General features: G+C 39.9%; 1 protein-coding gene across 1 annotated transcript; it reads right to left on the reverse strand.

Annotated features, from left to right (window-relative positions):
- Positions 1-2,528: 2,528 nt before the first annotated feature.
- Positions 2,529-9,680, reverse strand: LY96 (lymphocyte antigen 96). Its single transcript, XM_009514843.2, has 5 exons — positions 9,306-9,680; positions 7,401-7,490; positions 6,325-6,453; positions 5,326-5,378; positions 2,529-3,104 (listed from the first exon to the last, which is right to left on the reverse strand). Exons 1-5 carry the CDS (start codon positions 9,397-9,399, stop codon positions 3,003-3,005), a joined length of 468 nt encoding a protein of 155 aa, XP_009513138.1. The 5' UTR covers positions 9,400-9,680; the 3' UTR covers positions 2,529-3,002.
- Between the last annotated feature and the right edge of the window lie 7,191 nt (positions 9,681-16,871).

Below are 16,871 nucleotides of genomic sequence, written 5' to 3' on the forward strand. Positions count from 1 at the left end.
GCTTCTTCTGATAATTACATATTTGGCGACAGAGGGTGAGGGGGTGAAGAAAAGCTATTTTCCCATCTGCAGCAAATCCTGACAGCCACTTAAAAACAACAGTAATGAGGGAGGGAAAACAAGATATTTGTGAAGGCTTTAGATATTAGTTTCAGATAAGCATGTCACACACGAGGCCTTCCTTGATTTATTTCGGTTTGCAGGGGAAGGGGCTGCGCACAGCTCACTGGAACTCCTGGCAAAATACAGGTATCTCAGGGTGCGTAGGTCTCACTTTTAATATTTTAAGCAAGAAATAATTAGTGAATGGTTTACTTCACAGCATTCACATCATTCAAATTCTGGACAGAGCCAGGAAATGAAGAAGTGAAACATGGATCAAAGTTTACTGGCCCAATAGATTGAAGAAAAAGGAAAGATTCAGGTCAGTCTTTGCTGAGTCCAAGTAATTCACCTCATCCTAAGTAGGTGTCTGTTTGCTGTAGAGCCCTGCGTATGGGCTCAGGAAAGTTTGGAAAGGAACAAAGTCAAATGATAACTGCTGTCAACTTTGGACAACAGTAGAAGAAAGGAAAGCCTTGTAACAGCTCTAGGAACAAGACACGCAGAGCAGAGCTCTGCCTTCAGCTGTGCCCTTCACCCTACGGTATCACAGCAATTTCAGGGTAAGCTGTTTGCCTGACCTTACACCTTACAAAAACATGTCTCCCCTTGTCCATGAGGGAACGTGGCGTGGCAGTCACCAGCGCTGCAATAAGTTGAAACCTTCAGTCATGCTCAGGAGAGAGCTTGAGGCCTTTGAAAGGTCTTTGCTTTATAAAGTTGTGGCTCTTGCGTTCTGTCTCGCAATCCTATCTGCTGGCATGTGTAATCATAACCCTTCAGCTGAAGACCTACACTATAAAAGTCTGCAATGCCAGCTACTGAATACATATGTTTATCTGTAAATGTCCCTATTTAGATACAGAAGTTCTATTTCTACCTTTACATATACTGTAAATCTTCTGTATCATCTATAAGGCATTACAACGTGTACTTATGAAAAATAATGCATGCGAACGTCCTTGATTTCCAGGAGCTGTCAGTCCCTCCTATCTGTGGTACTTGCTGCTTAATAAACGAAACACGTCTTCTAACACCCTAATAATTCAGGGCAGCAAAAAACTCAGAACACTTTGTCACTAAAAACTGTTTTGAGGCTTCACCTGGTGGTTGCTGGAAAATGTGAAATGGGTACACAGGGACATCACACAGTAAGACTGTTCCCTAGACCAGTAATACTATTTGAAATGAACAAAACAGAATAAGAAAAGTAGGAATTGGTTATCAGGCTCTCTGGCTGCTTTTTGACTGGTATTTTAGACAAAGAGGAAGCTGGTTGCAACTCTAGTAACTTGGTTACAGCGGCAGGAGCCACTGTGATACTCCATCAGGGACCGTTTCTGCAGTGGTCTGTGGGCTGAATGCAAGACAGATGCTTTGCCATTGCCACTTGGATGTAATCATGGCTTCATGTCTCCACCATAATGCAGTCCTACTTCTTATATTTTTATTGCCTTCTGATGATTTTGCTTTAGGTTGCTGAACTAGCACTATTGAAACCAATTTTTAAATGGAGTATCTACATACTTGGGTGTGGGGGTTTTGTTGAGATTGGTTTTTTTTCTGATACCCAGTATGAAAAATGTCTTTGCATTTAAAGTGAGATTAAAAGCTTCACTTCTGCTTATTTTCATGCTTGGTATTTAGCAGCCTGGAAGAGGGTTGATTTGTTCTGGTTTTTCATTTTTTTCAGGCATTTGGAAGTCATCTGCTAGACACAGCATGACCTCACAGCCAGTGCACCACACACCTTCAACACCAGCCCGTTCATTAGAGAAAAGTGTCTGAACTCACTAACCAACCACTGGTTGGGGGCTGAGCATGAAAAGAGGACATGGCATCTTAACATCAAGGAGGATACCCACCTGAAGACAGGAAACTTTTGTACAGTGCGCTGGTCAGCTGTCTTTGACCATACAGGGGCACGAAATTGCCATGAAGCCTGCAAGGATGCCACCGCTCTTCCTAAGGACCAAATCTTATACTCCATCAAGATTTTACCAAAAGTCTTGGATGTAGAGGTGCAGCAGAGAGGGAAGGTGGGCACCAAGCATCAGGCTGCCCAAGAGGCAGAAGTCACAGAACAAGCTTTAGATGTGCTTTTGGTAACTGAGAAAAAGATCAATCTGTTGGGCAGTGACTGTCGTCCTTCTGAAGGAGACGGCTAGTGTAGTCTGCCCCTCGGACACTGAGCAAGAGCTAAAAACATGCTACAGGGTTGTGGTTACAGCCCTGGAGGGCTAAATTCAGCCATACCAGATCAGTGTAACTGGAAACATGTTCCACTTTGGACGTTATTCATATCAGCTAGTACCACATGTCAAATCATTACTCCTCTGCTTCAGCTCGGTGCAAACAGAGCAAAACACTAGGAAACCTTTAAAGATCATCAGAAAATAACAGGAGAATAAAAAACATGTCTCAAATTGATTGTACAAACAAGTTTTATTATGAAAAGAAACAAACAAACAAACAAACAAACAAACAAATCCACCACAGGGTTCCAAGATTCAAATGTTGTTATATGTTGAGTATTGGAGAACTTCTGATTCTTGCACTTCAAAACTTCTTGTATTAGTTCAGCACAGTCTGAAGAACTCAACTTTTTTGTAACTCAAAGCACAGCACTGAAATATAGTCCTCAGCCTGAGCCTCCAGTCAGGGTTATTCTGTGGATTAATCAGGATGCCTGATTCACAGAGATTTTGTGCACATTGACTGAGCATCTGATTACAGCAGTGCTATAAATGGATAAGACCATCCCTCATGTAGCTTTCCAGACAGTACATGGTGTATTCTACCTCAGGAAAATTAGTGTGTTTATTATTTCACAGCTTGGATTCCAGTTGCTTGTAGAAGCGACCTCCATATTCTGGAGTTATTTGAAATGTTTGTTGCATTCAGAAACTGTCTTGTTTTACTATCATGGTGAAATTCAAGCACATGATCATATTACTCTCAGGAATATCAGAGAATACATGTAAAATAATGTTATAATTGCCCTAAAACAAGCAAGAAGGAAAAAAAGAAAATTAGTGCATAATGTTGCATGCTTTTGTCCAAGTAGCTGCTTGGAATCGTTCTGGTGATTTCTGTTAGGACTGAAAAAGAAAGATCCCATCAGGGACTGTTATCATGGATATATTCAGATATATGTGTACATAAAAAATAGTGCTCAACTTTCTTCTCATGACCAGGGTACTAAGGAACAGCAGCAGGCTGTGGTCCATCTTTCACTTGTCAGGGTCCCCTCTCAAACCAGAATCCTGTGCTCCTGAGGGCGCCTGCTCCCCCTTCCAGAGCCCTTCTCTTGAGTAATATCTCTGACTCCACAAACGGGAATTAACTCAGTTGATACACCAGGCTGCGTTCTGCAGCAATGGGCTTTTTTGTCCCCACTGTGAGGCAGTAACCTTATTAGCCCTTATAGCTTACATGTAGCAAGGATTCAGTCCTATCAACACTTCTATATTCTGCCACCTTCATGCCCCATATGCAGACCGTAGGTAGCTGCAGTAACAGCCTGTGTATTTTACAGGCAGGCCTAGGGAAATCCTCCAGGCTACATACCACACAGCTTCTGACCAGTCTTGTACAGAATTTGTTGTACTGAACAGTCCATCTTTTTGTTTTCAGCTATAACCACATACTGGACATTTAACTGCTCTTTGGCCTCGGTGGTGTTTACCAAAAATCATCAACTTAGGGTGAATGTATGGTGTGAATACACCAAATGTCTGCTTGATGAAAGCTAAAGCAACCCCACTATTATTGGTGGTAAAGTTTGTCCTGATTTTGGACATGATGTTGAGATTAGGATCAAGTAGACTAGAGAGAGGAGAGTGGAAGAAAAGACCGACGTGAGAAGAGTGCTATAGTCATTCTTCAGTCCCTGATCAAAGTATAGCCAGCACTTCTAATGTGAGGTCTCAAACTGCCTACTTAAATCATGCTGTCAGGGCCTATCTCACCACCCTGCATGGAGCATCTGCTCCTGACCAGCAGGATACCGCTTGCCGGAACCTTAGCCATAAGCCCAGCTCTAAGTCAGCCACACTTTCTCACAGTGAATACTGCTGTAAGCAATACCGGTCCTTGCGTCAGCTCAGCATTCCTTCCAGACCCACTGTGCTCATCCACATCCAGCAGTCTGAGCCATAAAGCAGCATCACCCCAGGTTTAGCTGTTGTCTAACTACTCATCTTCACATCCTTGCACAGTCAGACTTTTGTAAGCACCAGGGCAGAAGATAGCTTGGTGGCCTTTACTGAACCCAAGTCTTTCTCTACCTTCTTTGACTCCTGTCACCTTCCTCTTCTAGTATGGCAAACTGGGGATGAGCACTGGGGAGCTGAAGGGCTCTCAGGACTAATCGAGAGACAGGGAAGCTTGCAAGAGTTTCTAGTATACAGCAAAGCCTGTAGTTCCTGGTGTTAGTTCCTGGTCTGGAAGGGTCCCATTGGGAAGCATCAGTTCTGCCATAAGCACCTCATCTATACGAGGACTGCTCATGGCAGAAGACATTGCTTTCTATTACCAGCTCTGGGGCTAGAAGAGATGCTGGATGGGATGGTGTTCAACAATGTTAGAGACCCATGAACTTTGAGTTAGGGGGAAGCGGGAGATTTTGTATCAGTAGGAGATCCTTAGTGACATTTGTGAGGACTAATAGGGATGGTAAGGGTCTTGGGAAGGCTCAGGCAGCTGATGAGGCAGATGTTGGATGAGAGTGGGCTAACCTGAGGACTGGTGCTTCTCCTGGTTTAATGCTGGTGCATTGCTTTTACTTTTGGATATTGTTATCCCTCTTCAAATCTTTGAAAAGTGTTTCAGGGAGGAACAGACCAGTGAGTGAAGAGAACATAAAGTAAAGAATCAAATGGGCAGAAAGAATATGGATGGATTTACTCAAACAGGTAAAAGGAAACACAATAATTTACCAAACAAAAGGGAATGATAAAGGTGACTTTAACTGATAACTTTGGTCTTCTCTTTTATAAAATAAAGGAAGAATATTAGAGAAATGATAACCTGAGGACATTTAGCATTTCAGAGATGCTACCATTCTGGAGTCATCACTTCAAGCATGAGAAAGTTTTCTGACATTTCTTTTTGTTGTTTTCTACAGTTTGGGTGAACCTCTATTTTCTTTTTCAGAAAATATATACATGTAGGTATGTGTTTTTACTATTGTATTTCTTTACATAAAATGCTGAAAATTACCTTTGGAAACTTTATTCTTGCACCTTTAATTTCAAATGATGATGCAACTGTTTCTGTAAAACATAGATAATTATAAATGGTTACGTAATCACAAAGTCATCAAACTTCCTAAATAACTTCAAAGCATATTTCTCAGCAGCAGTCCCAATGCCATTTACTCTTCCAGTAATGAAGCCCTCACCTGTTTCTTCTTCCAGAGCTCTGCCTATTTGTCTGAACCACGTTAGAAAATAGAAATGAACCACAGTGCTCCTGCAGTATCTCCTACAGGCCCATCCTACAGTGATAACTCAAAGAATTTAAGTTTTAATAGTTGTTGAGGTGAATGATAACTGAAGAGAGCAGATATTTATTTTTAAGGAAAGGACAACATGGATTGCATATTTTGACCTCCTTACAGGTCTTTTTGGTCTTTAATCTGATATCCTGCCTGAATTATCTGGATCTGAGCCTGTGTCATGTTATTGTTGGTTAGCCCCTACAACAGGATTGACTCTTCTCTAGTCAAAAAAAGCATTATACATGGGTGTAGAGAATCTCTTTAAAAACCCATCCAAACGTTTATCTAAATAAACTGCGTTCTGGATAGTAGTAGGGCCCCTAGCTGCTCTCAAGTTTTCTGTACAGTCCAGTCAAATGTACTCTTTCCATGTCAATAAATTGAATGTCAGTAAATAAAATTGTTGTGAGATGAAGGATATCAGTAATCCTAATTTATAGAGATGGAAACTACAGTACAAGGATGTTAAAGCATAGAATTTGGAAAATCTCTGGTTTAGTGGGGTTCTGGCACCGGACAACTGCCTGATCTGAAGTCTGATGCCTGCCAAGCAAGGCGAATCAGTCTAGGCTGCAGAGAGAAAAATCTGTCTGCACAGGATGATCAATCAGTCTTTTAAGAAATCTGCTTAGTGGTGGAAAAGGGCTGGCATGGTATGGCCTTGTTTTGGAGGCAACCTGCCAAGCAAGGGAAAAGCATCATATATTTTCTGCACCAACCTCCTTTTAGCATTCCGCACACTGAATATTTGTCGTCGGCTCCGCTGCAGAGGACTTCTCTCCAATGTAACGCTCTGGCACCGTCGTACCAGACATTGAAGACAGCCGTCAAAAAGGTGATGTCACTTCCTAGTTAATAAATTGCAGGTAAGAAAAATGTAACTGGTGGGGAGGAAAAACACATACGCAGGCATGCTATTCAGATAAAAACCAGTTTTCTCTGAAATACAGTATTTTTTAAAGACTAACTCCAAAACAAACAAAAATACGTATCTTGAAAACTGTTGCTTCCAGAAAAATAAGAAGCTGGTTTTCAACAAAAAAAATCAGTCTTAAAAGTAACTCAGTGAACAATTTCAAAATCTGTTTTAATTTCTTCAGCAAAGATAACAAAGTTCACTCACTTTCACAGGTAACCCAAAACAATACTCAGATGAGGGCTCTGTAGTTTTAAGCAGGTGCTGCAAACAAGCTGTCCTGAATTCCGGTAGCCATCATAAAGATATCTTTCTAGGGAAACAAACTTGCCCCAGCTCTGGAGATTTTACTCAGAAGGTAAAGTTTACGATACAGCGGTTTACATAAGTAACCCAGCCTGCCAGCTTAGAGCTGGGTTTAAAGATTAGTTTTGAGGTTGGGTTTGCATACATAGTCCAGGACCATTTCCAGCTTCTGGAACGCACATATTCTTAGCAGAAACCCTGCCATACTCGGATAGCCTAATTATATTCTCTGTCCTTAAAGAGACTTACTTCAGGCCAGAAGCACTTGTGTGCTGCAAAATCTTGTCTGCTCCTTTCAGACAAATGCACGAGCACCTAAACCATCTCAGCTTTGCAGGTACAGCGCCAGTTAGCGTGCAAAGCTCTAGTAACTGCTCCAACAAGTAAAAGAAGTCAAGCACACTTATTTTCACAGATCACCAGTTCTGTCCATTATTATCGTTTATCCATTCCATTTTTAATCACAGAAAGTGATCTAAATAATTTGACATTTAGGGTAAAGTGTCAGCTTTTTGACTGTAGTAATTTTTTTTGCATTTGTAGAATATAATTTCCCAGTCAAGAGGGACTCACTTGGAATCCAGGTAAGAGCAGCGCTCCAGTCTGATTTGTCCACGATATTGCAAGGTGTGACATTAAATGTGAAAGCATGAGCTGTAGAATCTACAGGATAAAAAAATATTTCATATTGTTAGCGTGAATAGGCTTCTCCAATAAAATTTTAAAAAATACATATAAACACACAATAAACACATTTTAAAATGTATATAATATAAGGTATATACTATAAAATTCTCTAATATAAATATGCAGAGTAAACATTAAATATGTATTTAAAATGTTATTTCTGATTATTTGTATGCTTAGAAGGCAAAAATAATATCATATTACTTTGAGATTAAGTAGTAAGGAAAGTCAGTTGGTAGGTCGATGATAGCTTGCACACAAAAGTCAGAGGCAAAAGTACCTTTATTTCTCTTTTGAAGTTACACAAACTTTTTATTAGCATTGGGCTAGTATGGTCCTGTGCTGAAAATATCCTTACATACGCTAACCATGGAATCTATATAAACTCGCTGACAACATCTAAATATGTTTTTAATGTACTAGCATATTTTCCAGGATAATGTAAATGAGCCTTTGAGTAGGCTTGCTTTGCACTCACCTAATTGCACAGCACTGTGCGCTGTACAACGCACAGTGTCAGATGCAGTGTGATAAAGCATCATACAACCTGTATCTAATCTAACTTAGACCCCAACATCTGATATTTTAATTTTTTAAAAATTAAATAATTTCCAGTCATTATTTTTACTTTCATTTTAGGAAATAATTCTATTCAGTTCAGCTTGTTTCTGCCCTCCCTCATGTGCTCTTGCTGAAGAAGTGCCCTGCTTGCCACGGGCCCAGAGGCAGGGTGGGGAAGGGGTGCTTCCCATGCTAACCCAGCTGAGTGCCAGCAGGAGCAAATGGGATGGCAGTGTGATTTACACTGAGGGGTTCAGGCTTGTGTTTCAGGGATTAAAGCAAGGGGCGTGCAGAGGGAAACTGTACGGCTGTTGGTAACTAACAATTTCTCATCTTGGATACAACTACACATGGGAAATTACGGCAGGAAAAAGGGCAATCAAAGCTCACCATGGTCTCAAAGGTTTGTTTTGCAAACTTAAGTACCACCACTTTTACCCTTGTTAATGTGTTAATGTATTAATGTAAAGCACTTTTACCTTTGTTCATGTATTAATGTATTAATGTAAAGCAAAGTACCCAAACTAAATATCCCCTCCTGTTCCTCAGTTTATATAGCTATTTTACAGGTGACATACACTAGTAATGCACACAGATTTTCAAAACGCCTTGTCTTTTCCTTGCAAAATATCTCCTCAAAAGCCCACCTTCTTGCCCCTGAGTCTGCAGGGGCACACTGAACCTGTTCAGTACGGACATCAGGGAGGTGCCAAGTTGTTGCAGAATCAACCAAAACCCTCAGTGAATGACATAGATCCAGTGGCCTATGACACAGACACAGCAAGAAAGGACACGCCATGTTGTCCCAGAGCCTAACGGATCCTCCGGCCTGGCACAATATCACATTCCCCCTTTTTTCCTGTGTACTTAAAGCTTTTCATTGTAATGTCTCGGTTAAATCAACGTGGATAATTTATACAATACAGTACTTGCAAAAAGAAGTTTAAATCTCTTGTTTTTCTAATATTTCCTGAATCACAACATACCTGCTTTACTTGGGATAAACGTCTCTCTTAGCTGCTGCAACCAGCATTGTGGTAATATTCACACTTATGCTGTATAATTCTTGTAACAGGGTAATTAGTAACAGAAATATACTCCAGCTGAACTTCTTTTTATTTTTCTGTATTCATCAAAGAAACACATTTGAAGGAAAGTTCACATTTCCCCAGACTACAGCAATTATTGTGCAAGCACCAGTACAAAAAGAATAAGCTATTTTTTACTTACCACAAAAAGTATATGACAGTTCTAGATCTGACGATGTACAAAGAAATTCGCTGACTCCAGGAGTGAATAAAATAAAAAAAAGAAGTCCAAACATAGTTACTTATTTTACTCAGTACTTGATGGAATAAAACTTCATTTTGGTGAAAGAGGAACAAAAATTCAGCGCAGTCATCCTCAGTCACATGTCTTCAGGGACTATTCGGTAATTTTGTCAAATTCTCTGCAATCTTAATTAATCCCATGGCAGCCCTATCAGTTATCATCACAATAAATTCTGTGAAGAAAAAGATTTTCTGCCTTTGTTGTTACATTTTCACCAGAAAACACAGCTCAAGCCACGAGTGAAAAATGAAAGAGAAAACTGTCTGAAATAGGGAAGTGAGAGGAAGTAAAATTATGATTACCAGAAGCACGTAAAGGGCAAGTTTTGTTGACTCATCAGACATAACATTTGTTAAGGCATGATTTCAAACGCTCACAGAGTTTCCTGTACAAAATAAAGAAGAGAAAAATCCACAAATTACGAAAAGCAAGTCCACTTTCTTATTGGTATGGTAGTCAATAACCCTCACAAGTTTTCAGAATTGATTCCTTACAAACCTCACCATGCTTTAAGAACATGTCAGCACTCAGGAGAAGTGTAATTAGATGATATATTTCCAAATGGAGGTAAGAATGGGAGCTGGATGCAGCCGTCTGACGTGTTACTGAGTAGAGCCACTGATGTCCTGCCCTACCTCAGCTATATCTATCACAGTCATACTTCTTAGTGAAAACAATCTTAGAAACCCACAGAATTAGAGTTGATGACTCCCACATCCCCCTCCCAGCCTCCCTCTGTGACCTTATCACGTACTCTTCCCCGCAGTCTCTGCTGGAGGAGCGGCCCTGCACAATTTGCCCAAGAGCACGGAGCCCAAACACTGACTGCTGTGCTGGTGCAGGGCACAGGCGTGGGTCCGGGTGGACACTAACCATGAGGCAATTAATAGGAAAAGCTTCAAATTTTGGCTGAGATGTTTCTATAGGAACAGAGAATCTACGTGTCACAACTGAAGAGAGGTTAGGAGCCTGGGTTTAACCTAGGATGCTGAAAACAGTCTAGGTTGCAGATTTTGGCACTCAAGTTGAAACACTGAAACAAAAACTCTTAAAGCACTTTTGGTATTACATATACTCCCTTATGTCTGTCTGTTAGTGCAATACACAAAAAATAACATATTTTGCCTGTATCTGCTATATCAGTTTTGCGGACTAAACTGGGTCAGCTTTTACTGCACAAACCCAGCAATACTGCTAGTCCCAACTACAGAAACAGATGAAAAAAAGAAGTCCAATAACTCATTCAAGAAAGTACAATCACCATCTAACTGACAGGAAATGCAATTCTATTTTTTTCTGAATATAATAAAATATGGAAACTTATTGAAGTTATGGAAGAATGATTTACAGAACTTAACCAGATTATTTTCCCATGAGTTACCTACTTGATTTGTATGTACGTCTGCAGGCTCCTCTTAGATCAGAAACCGTATTTGTTATGGAAAAGAAGCAGTATACACAATAGACAGGCATTTGGTTTATATTAAGAAGGAAACTCAATAAAAACTACTTATAACTAATATAACTTAATCAATAGTTCTGACTCCTTCACTCCCCATCATAGTGTCTAAAAGCTTTTATTTTCACAAATTCTGTGCACACCAGGGTAATATTTTACACATTTTAAAGATAAAGTAGCAAAATATTTTGGTTTTCAGAAGTCCAAGCATATGACACAAAAGGTAATTTAGGAACAGCGACATGCGCAATAACTTGACTGATTGCACCCAGAAGAAAGAGCAGGAGGGAGAATTCTATTAAAACTACCTAAAAGTACCAACTAATGAGTTAATGCATGTAATAATTCACAAAATAAGATAGAAATTTGAAAATTCAATATGGCTAGAGAATTCTCACCAGTATTTCCAAATCTTTCTACAGACCACAGGAAGAGTCCCACCAGCCTGACAGAGTTCAAGACTGAAACAAACTTCTAACATTTGGCTTTTTACTGGGAATTCAAACCGACACAACTTTCCTGACAGAACTCCAGAGTATATACATCGTACACAAGTTTTTGCTGTTGTTTAATAGGATGCTCTAAAACATACGCACCCTTTGTGATCATAGCAATAAGACAGTTCTGTTTCCAAATAGCCAAATTTTGATTAAATATAGTAAAATATGTAGTGAAATACAAATCAATCAGGAAGGCTTTAGTAATTGGAAAAAGAAATGGAGCAATGAAGCAGCCAGTAAAGAACAGCTGCCTTGTACAGGTACTGTTACCATGTCCAAAACAGGTTCCTCTGAACTACAAAGCCGTGGCCACTGATGCGGAGCGAGCCTAATCAGCAAGAAGCCAAGTCAGGCTTTCTGCTGACTCCTCTGTCAGTCCAGCAGATTTACCAAAAGTCACAGGTCAGTTTGAAGTAGGCATGAGATGGCACTGACCGTACCCTATTGACATATACAATTACCCAGCTGAAAGCGCATCCCTCTGCGGCCAGTCTTGTACTTGCTTCGCTGCACAGTGCGTTGAGTGGCTGATGTACTCATGGGCAGACTGGAAAGCGTGCTGCAGATTTACAAGATTTTATATAAAAGCTCTTTTGACATAAATGAAGACAAGCTCTCTGCTGAACTCCATGACTTTCTAGACCTGCTTCAAGAATAGGTGGGTTTTTTCAGATACTTGCTGCGGTAAATGATATAGATGAGGAATGAGTCCCCCCTGGTGGCTTAGACAGACAGACACATGGGGGAATCTTTGTATCCCCTCCTGCTCCTTATTGCACAAGTCAAGACTATTCCAATGCTTTAAAAAATCAGTGTAACTAGGCTCCGTTTTAAAAGGATCTGGCTGGCTAGTGGGAAAATAGGAACAATAAGTTCTATTGGTATCAGGGCTAAAATATAACTTATGCCCGTGATTATAAAGTCTACAACCTTCATCATTGTGTCTGGTCAAATTGTCCTTAAATTAAAATAACCTCAAAAATTTTAAAATCTTGCACGAAAGTTCAGTTTTAGACGCTTGTGTCTTCTGATGCCCCTATCAATGCCATTCATAGAAGTGACCTCTTGTGATCCTCACTGAAGCCCCCAACTAGTGCCCTAGAGGTATGAGTCTGTTCTGTCCCTTTCAAGTCAGTATGAAGGGCACTGGAGAGGAAGACATAGAATTCTATATATTTTATTTTCACTAAATACTCTTTCTTTACTATAATCTTTTTCTTACATAGTCAGATCCAGAAGGAAGGTGAAAAGGAGAGAGAGAGAAGTGGGAAGAGCTACACAACAGTGTTACTTCACTAGAGTTTTGCAACAATTTACTTCATTGATTTTGAAATCCTTTGCAACTACATTTAGTAGGGACCAACTCTCATACCCAGTTAACAGTACATAAAATAAATCCAAGTCTAGAGAATTTAGGATTTCATACCTATGACTTTTCATTTTGTCTACATCTGAGATGCTGAGGGTAGAAGTTTAACTCCAAGCCTCCTCACCAATTTGTTGTTAAAGTCCTTAAACTAATTTATGATATTTTTATCTTCTTTCTCAATATATCTAACAAGTGCTTAACTTACTTGTGATTGCTTTCCAAAATAATCACTTTGTATTTAGATTGCTGGCTGCAGATGAGTGCTTTGACCAGATAAGCACTTAGAAGTCACTGAAGGAAAGATTTATAATATACATTACCATAATATCTCATCACAGGAAAATAAATAACAGTATACCAATACAGCAGAGGAGAGTACTCTGTTTCAAAGTGTTAGTCAGACAGAATTAAAAATTATGTCCTAGTTCTCGGCATGTACCAAAACCTCACATTAATAGAACACTTTTAAGATGTTAAACACATTTATTCAATAAAGAAAGAGGCAATAATAATAGTTTAATTTTCCTTTTTTGCAGGACTATTTGTGACAGTATTTGAAATAGACCTTTTTGCAGCTGGAAGCAGACATGTTTATTACTAGGTTTAGGGACAGTGCTGAAGACAGTCCAGTATAAAGGGGCTATACATAAGGCATAATGCATTCACAAAACCCCCCCCCCACACTTGGCAATCAACATAAAAAGTAGAAAAACTGTAGGAAATTATGAGTAAATCTCTCTTCTCAAATCCTCCCATCCTATCTTCGACAGTGTTGACAGTGGAAGTAGAAAGTCAAGCCCAGGGATACCAGAAAGAGGTAGAGGACTCAGCTCCTCTACCTGCAGCTGACAAAGTACTTGAGGGCACCAGGGAAGTCCGACCCAAGAGCAGTGCTCCAGCACGTATCCAGTGGTGAGCTGGTAGCATTTGAGTAAGAAAGCAAATAGTTGTGGAGAGAAAGAAAAAGTGATTATTCGGAATATATATATTTTTAAGTGCTGTATGCACGTTGGCTTAGTGGTTTGATTTGAATATAACCCACTAAACCATGGGAAGCTATTAAAGCGAAGCAAATACACGCCAGGTGGTATCCTGTGGAAACAATTATGTTGGAAGTAACTCTCTGTCTGTTGCCAGTAGGCTTATGGTTTATTCTTTCTAAGCCAAGTTTAAGATTAGTTATACTCTAAAGTATACATTAAAATGTTAAAGTTGTTGAGGGGAAGAGAAGGCAGAGGGTGAAGGGACAAGGGCCGTGCCCTACCTGAGGCTGACAGAAAGCATACCACAGCAACACTGCCCACCCTGGTATTCCAGAAATGGAGACAGCTGGACATGTTTTGCAGTCATTTGCTCTTGTTCTCTGTTCCTCCCTGCTTAAAATAGCTGCTCGCTGAGGTCTGTATAGCAGTGGGATAATCTTATAGTGGGCCCAACTCCCAGCTAGCACACTTGTCCCATGTCTCAGGGGGGCTGCAGCAGGCTATGTTGTACTTGGGGGCATAAAGAAATTTGTGGTATGACCACAGAACTCCAGGGCAATCGAATTGCAGCAGCTTACCAAGCTTCCACCTAAGTTATACTGAGGCAATTGTAATAATTCACATGTGTGCTCTTAATTTTCACAGCACAAACAGAATTTCATGAAGTTTCCATCACCTAAATTAGGCTTTCACAGTACCGTGCAAAAATCTACTTAGATTTTCTTCATCTTTGCCAATGTGATGACTCTGGTTTGTATAAAGCAAGCTCCATTGAAATTAGTTACATTTTGAGAGAGTGTGGTTAAGAGTATGAAGTACCTCGGAGTTTTAAAGATTTCTCTTTAAAGTATCAAAAGGGGATAATTTTCTCATCAGAATTTTCTACATTTGCAAGAAAAGGCTGAGGGCTGTGGGATAATTTAATTTAAAAAATAACATTAAAGAATGACAAGAAGCATTGTACTTTATGATTAAGAACAGACAGGGACTAATGAATAATATTGTGGACAAAGCTAAAAACTTGAGAAAAAGGGAGAGGGACACCATCAAGAAACTAGCATGTAGTCAAAGACTGAAAAGGAAAATTTGCATGTATCCTGTTTGTTTTCCTAGGGAAAAAAGCAGTCATCTGTGACCTTTGGTGGAAGCTCTTAAGGCTGGAAAGGGATAGGAAGCAAATGTCTAGGAAAGAGGATCAAGTCATTTAATAAGTTCCTGCTCTTCACGTCAGATTGAGTGAAACTGGTACCGGGGTAAGATGTGAGACCCAGCTGCTAGGGACACGTGACTGGTTGGTACTGGAAAGGCTGCAAGAGCTGGCAACCTTCATAGTACGCGTAGCCTTACAAATAAGACAGCTTGTAAACCACATATTTTAGAAGACTTGGCTTCTACATCAGTATTTCCTTCAGAATCTCCACGTGTATGAGCATATTCTCTAGGTCTTATAAATTAATTGTTTCTTACACGTCATATACAAGTTACTTACACCCAAAGAAAAATCAGCAACTTCCAGGGATGAAAATTTTAGCAGGAAGTAATACTTCTGCAGTTAGAACAGTTTTTCACCAACTGTATAAAACTGAACAAAAATAAACTAGAAGAAAACAGTAGTTCATAAAATTCATAGGATTGTGAAGGACGTAGACCTAACATAACCAGGCTTTGGGAATTATTTGATAGCAATCTGTTTATTGAAACACCCTACAGTCAATTGTCTTGCAGGATTTGTTAGTACCAAGGGGGCCTGTTTTGGTTTACGCACATTTCCTAGCTTAGAAGCACACCAAGCATTTCGGTTTCCCACTTGGAAATGCACTCAGTACACTATGACATATCTGTATTAAGACAGGCTGTTCAAAACCCAAAGTAAAACAGAAACACATCTAGAAGTATTTTTGGATTACGTGTCCATTCATTTATTTTGCTTCTAATGTGAGGATCAAACTACAGTTGTTTGAATACTAGTCTCTGCTGCTGTTAACAGGTTCCAGGGTTCTAAATCAGTGTAAGTGTGTATCAAATGTGTAAGTGTAAGTGTATGTGTAAGTGTATCAAATACTGTGTTCAGTTTTGGGCCCCTCACTACAGAAAAGACATTGAGGTGCTGGAGCATGTCCAGAGAGGGCAACGAAGCTGGTGAAGGATTGAGAGCACAAGCCTTATGAGGAGCAGCTGAGGGAACTGGGGTTGTTTAGCCTGGAGAAAAGGGGGCTGAGGGGAGACCTTCTTGCTCTCTACAGCTACCTGAAAGGAGGTTGTAGTGAGGTGGGTGTTGGTCTCTTCTCCCAAATAACAAGTGATAGGACTAGAGGAAATGGCTCAACTTGCATCAGGGGAGGTTTAGATTGGATCTTTGGAAATATTTCTTCACGGAAAGGGTTGTCAAGCATTGGAACAGGCTGCCCAGGGAAGTAGTAGAGTTGCCATCCCTGGAGGTATTTAAAAGACGTGCAGATGGCGGTGCTTGGGGACATGCGTTAGTGGTGGACTTGGCAGTGTTTGGTTAACAGCTGGATTTGATGATCTTAAAGGTCTTTTCCAACCTAAATGATTCTAAATTCACACTGTTAGTAAAAATTGCAAAAAAACCAAATCTGAGAATCTTGGGATTATACACAAGGACAGGTAGAGGTGGAAACGCTAGCAGGGATGGGGTCAAAGCCATACTTATTTGGCAACCATAATGAGTACCATGATTTTAAGATTTACAACTTGGTTGTTTCCCAAACTGAGTTTGCCAAGTTAGCAGCAAAGAAGGTAGAAGCAGGTAGAATATTCTGCATCTCTAGTAAGTTTGGTCTTTCTTTTCTTTAAAAGTACTTTTAAAAGAAAGCTATGGAATTACCATTATTTTCAAGTTGCACGTTATTAGTATAAAATACTTTTCTGAGACTACATCATGGCCAGAATCATGATCTGTCTTCTGGTAGAAATCTGGGGGATTTTGTGGGTTTGTACGCTTGGTTGTTTGGTTTTTGTTAATTAAATCACCTATGTGTCAGAAAGTGACCTGCTAGCTTAACTTGCATTTCACTACCAGAAGACAAACAGATAAAAGAAGTAATGTTTAACTCATGTACTTTTTTTTTTTTGAGAAACTTAGCCACTGGGATGGAGCTCTCTTACTATTGCTACTTAAATCTGAATCAG

This window comes from Phalacrocorax carbo, chromosome 2 (genome assembly GCF_963921805.1).
Source record: "Phalacrocorax carbo chromosome 2, bPhaCar2.1, whole genome shotgun sequence".
NCBI classification, from domain to species: domain Eukaryota; kingdom Metazoa; phylum Chordata; class Aves; order Suliformes; family Phalacrocoracidae; genus Phalacrocorax; species Phalacrocorax carbo.

What these genes read in the sequence shown, in the direction of transcription:
- LY96 (XM_009514843.2), bottom strand. Translation starts at nt 9,399, where the DNA reads ATGTTTGGACTTCTTTTTTTTATTTTATTCACTCCTGGAGTCAGCGAA. An exon ending in TGCTCTTACCTGGATTCCAA is followed by an intron (nt 6,454 to 7,400) that starts GTGAGTCCCTCT and finishes TTTATTAACTAG; the next exon opens with GAAGTGACATCACCTTTTTG. An exon ending in GTGCGGAATGCTAAAAGGAG is followed by an intron (nt 5,379 to 6,324) that starts GTTGGTGCAGAA and finishes TATGTTTTACAG; the next exon opens with AAACAGTTGCATCATCATTT.